Below are 4,249 nucleotides of genomic sequence, written 5' to 3'. Positions count from 1 at the left end.
CGCTTGTGAGAGGCAACAGAACCACTGAGCTAAATCCCTGGCCCAAGACCTTGTTATTTTTAAGAACAGAAAGTGCATAAGTTATTTCCTCGGTGCAGCTGTGCAAATTAAAACAAAACAAAAACCACCATTTAAAAATAGTGAAAAATAATCTCTTTATTCTCTCTCTGCAACAGATTTTGGACCCAGTCCTCCAATGCAAAGGAAAAATGACCAAGCGAGTGAAGGCCAGCTAGGGCGTGGGGACAGGGCCACTTTATGGAGTAACCGGTGCGTTCTTCAGGGAGGTGGCCAGGGTACCATCACTGCAGGTAAACTGAGTCATGATGCCTGCCAGGGCACTCGGTTCTGTCCAGTATGGCTGTAGAGGGTGCTGAGGACCTCGCAGCAGGGAAACATGGCCATCCACTGTGCATCCAGGAGCTCTGAAATGTATCCAGGTACCCGGAAGCCAGGACTTTTGCTCAGACCCCTCTCCCTGTCTTCTGTCACCACCCTTCTTCCACTGGTTAAAGCCAATCGTGTCTGACTCCAGGACCAGGGCACTACCGGGGCGGCTGCTGGAGGCCCGATGGCTCGGACAGACGGCTGACCCTGCGGGATGGGCGTGTGGGCTGGGGCTGTGCAGAGGGTGGTGGGGCAAAGCCCAGGGTCCCTGGCTGCTGGGAGTAGGCGGAGAGGAGCAGTGAATCCGGCCGCTCACTGTGCAGAGAGGTCGGCACCTGTGCCAGGAGAGAAAAGAGAAAAGCTACAGAACGGGTTGTGACTGGCCAGTCTCTCAGCTGCCTTCAGCGGCCGGCTGGGCCCTGAGTGCAGCAGGGGCTGGATGGTGCTCAGACTGTGGGGCTATCCGCCTTGGATGGCTGGGGTGTCTCATGGGGATGGGTGGCTCTGGCTTCATCTAGGGGGCCACGAATGGAGGCAAATGCAGCCTTGACTCTCCTGGTGGAGGGGACTTCTGAAGCCAAGCTCTCTGCCAACACTGTGGGTTCCTTTGGGCCCTGTGTGCCTGGGGCTGAGGCTTCAGAGTGGTTTCTTGTGTGTCTTCTCACATCTATATATGGCCTGCATGGCTTTGGATGAGGGAGCCTGAGGCCCCGTGCAGATGGCCAACAGGGCAGAATCTACACACGGCAGGTGCGATGGAAATGTACAGTGAATACTTATATAAAAAAGATTACAGTAGAAGACGCATTGCCATGATTCTCCTCAGAATCCTTCCCCTTTCTTGAAACACACTTATCCCATGGTTCTTGGCACTTTCTGAAGCAGTTCTGGAGTCCTCTTTCATGAGTGTCTTTATAAGGTGAAATTTAAAAAATACAGTGAATTCTGCTGCCCAGCACCATCCAATGGAAAGGCAGCTTATAAAAACATGGTGCTGTGCAGTCATCCACCAGAATTGGCACTGTGCAACTTCCGGCTCTCCCCCAGACTCAAACTGACCATGAAAAGTAAATGTTTTGAATGGATTCAGGACATCAAGGCAGCCACAACAGCACAACTAAAGCACTTAAGAAAGAGGACTTCCAGAACTGCTTCAGAAAGTGGCAAGGAGGGGTTGAAGTGAAGTGGGTATTTTGAGGGGAATTAAAAGGAATGTGTCTTTTACTGTAATACTTTTTTTAAAGAATGTAAGCATTCAACATATCTTTTAGCCACATCTCACAGGTCCTCATGCTTTCCCCAGCCGGTCCTGTTTCTGAACCATTCCCAGCATGGCCACCCAGCAGCACCTACTAGGCGTTCAGAAGCTTCTGCCTTCAGACGCTTTGGTCTTATTTCCCTCTTCCTCCCAATCCATGTTGCCCCCGAGGAACTCAGTACTCCTGACCCCACCTCTGAAGCTGCTCAGCACCCTTTCCCCATGCCAGGTCCTTCATCTCTGCTCCTTTCCCACCCTTCAGGCATTTCCTGGACCTGCTGCGCTCCGTAGCAGATGGCTCCAAGGCCATCCTGCCTTCCTGCCTCTGAGAGAGCGCTCTACCCCAATCCCCCTCTCCTGTGCTCCCCAGAGTCTGGCTGTGCATTGTGGTCTCCATGCTCCCCACCCTGAGGTCTTAAGGGCAGCAAGCAGGTCCAAAGCACTGCATCTGTACCTGGCATCTGCACGATGCCTCTCCTCCTCATCCTCCCCAAGTCCCACTGTGCCCCAAGACTGGTAGATTTTCAAAGCTAAGGTCCGAGCTGACACCCATCAGGAGATTGGAGAATTACTGAACAGGTGGTCACAGCTTCGAGGGCAGTTACATCCCACACCCACAAGGGGGATGCTCTCCATCTGTGTCCCATGGTCCTCAACACATCCCTGCCTGTGCACACTGTCCTCTGGTCTGGCTGGAGCAGGAAGCCCTGGGCACATGCTGAAGGGGCAGCTGGAGCCCTCTGGTGCCTCAGTGGGCCTGTGGTTCCCATCTGAACGCAGAACCTGGGGCCTCCACCCTCCCCTCCATCCTTCCAATGTATTTGATAGCTTTGTGAAATAATTTTTGCCTGGGAAGTAGTAAATATATCTCAGATTTCCGGGCAAGCCCCAACTTCATACAACATTGAATTTATTAAGGCAGTTTGGTGAGTATTTAAATGTGATTTAACTTCATATTTATGTAAGCCTTTGTATTTTTTGTTATTTATTTATTTTTATTTTTTTGAGACAAGGTCTCACTATATAGTTCACTGGCCCTGAACTCACCATGTAGCCCAGGCTGGCCTTGAACTTGCATTGATCCTTCTGCCTCAGCCTCCCATGTGCTGGGATTATAGGACTGTGCCATCATGCCGGGCCCTTGTTTTTCCTTTTTGAGACAGTCTCACTTAGTTGCCTAGTTGTTTGTTTGTTTTTTTTTTGGCTTTTTGAAACAGGGTCTCACTATGAAGTGGAGACTGACTTGGAACTCACTATGTAGCCCAGGCTGGTTTTGAACTCACAGCGATCCTCATGCCTCAGCCTCCCGAGTACTGGGATTACAGGTGTGTGCCACCACACCCGGCTTTTGATCTTTGTTTCTTGAGATGGGGTCTTGCTATGTAGTTCAGACTAACTTTGAACTCACTAGGTAGTCCAAGATGACCTAGACCTGGTGGTGATCCTCCTGCCTCAGCCTCCCAAGGGCTCAGAGTACAAGTGTGTGCCATCATGCTCAGCTCAGCCTTGAATTTGTGATTCTCCTCCTGCAGCCTTCTGAGTAGCTGGGATTACAGGTGTGAGCCTGGCTACGTAGGGCTTTATGCATGTACAAAAAAGGCCACTAACAATAGTCGCTAAGATCTGTTTCTGCTCTCAAAAACATATCAAGGTACAGGGTCAGGAAAAATTACTTTCTCCAAAGGACGCACAGAACCACATGAGGCAGAACAGCTGCTCCTTCATTTCTCATACTACATAGGCACAGATTTAAAAGCTGCAGGCATCAAAAGCAATCAAACACAGGACAGAATCTGTACCCATGGCAGAACAACCTGGGACTTTCAGGGTGGTGCAGCAGCTCGGCCTTGGTCCCTAGGCTGGCTGCTCCCCCGGGCCCTGGTGCCCACCTGCACGTAGTTCGGTGGTGGCTGCTGGGCCAGCTGGGAGGCAGGGAAGCTGGGGTGCAGCACTGCCTGCCCCATCAGCAGGACAGGGGTTGCAGTGCTGCTGCTGGCTGGGTGCGAGTCCGGACTTGGAAATACCGCCTGGCTCGGTGCAAACCTGCTCGTTTCACAAGGGGAGGAGAAAACAGAACCTTTAAGAAAGAGGCACTGACATGATACCAAAAGCACAGGAAATGAGAAAAATAGGTAAAGCCGCATTGAAAAGTTTGTACATCAAGGATGCTGTTCACAGAGGGGAAGTGTAGCCCATGGGGTGGGAGGAAGCATTTGTAGATCCTGTGTCTGAAGAGAGACAGATGCTCACAAAGTATCAAGGAGTCCTCCAGCTGTCACCCCCACATCCACCAACCAGTAACACCCACACAGCCAGCCAGAGAAACTGGCGCGGGCTTGAGTGACACTTCCCCAAAGAGAAGATCTGGGTGCCAGACGGCACGTGATACAATGGTCCACATCAGAGGTCAACAAGGAAAAACAAATCAGATCCAAAAAGAGCTGCCATTTCATATCCATTGCCTTGACTGTTTTATCTTTTTTTTTTTTTTTGTACCAGGGATTGAACACAGGTCCTTGCACTTGAGAGGCAAGCACTGGAACCACTGAGCTAAATCCCCAGCTCACCTTGACTATTACATTAAAAAAAAAAAAAAAAAAAAAA

At 50.7% G+C, this 4,249-nt stretch overlaps 1 protein-coding gene across 3 annotated transcripts in view; it reads right to left on the bottom strand.

Annotated features, from left to right (window-relative positions):
* Positions 1 to 18: 18 nt before the first annotated feature.
* The window catches only part of Npas2 (neuronal PAS domain protein 2), a 145,086-nt gene continuing 140,855 nt past the window's right edge, over positions 19 to 4,249 (bottom strand). For all 3 annotated transcript variants that reach the window (XM_010637129.3, XM_010637130.3, XM_010637128.3), the window contains 2 exons: positions 3,535 to 3,688; positions 19 to 722 (listed from right to left, as the gene is read on the bottom strand). In XM_010637129.3, the coding sequence (XP_010635431.1) occupies positions 546 to 722; positions 3,535 to 3,688 (331 nt within the window). In that variant the 3' untranslated portion in view covers positions 19 to 545. The remainder of the gene's footprint in view (positions 723 to 3,534; positions 3,689 to 4,249) is intronic.

Source organism: Fukomys damarensis, unplaced genomic scaffold, assembly GCF_012274545.1.
Source record: "Fukomys damarensis isolate Sample0158 unplaced genomic scaffold, DMR_v1.0_HiC HiC_scaffold_9, whole genome shotgun sequence".
Lineage (NCBI taxonomy): Eukaryota > Metazoa > Chordata > Mammalia > Rodentia > Bathyergidae > Fukomys > Fukomys damarensis.
This window is presented reverse-complemented; position numbering and strand designations above follow the sequence as displayed.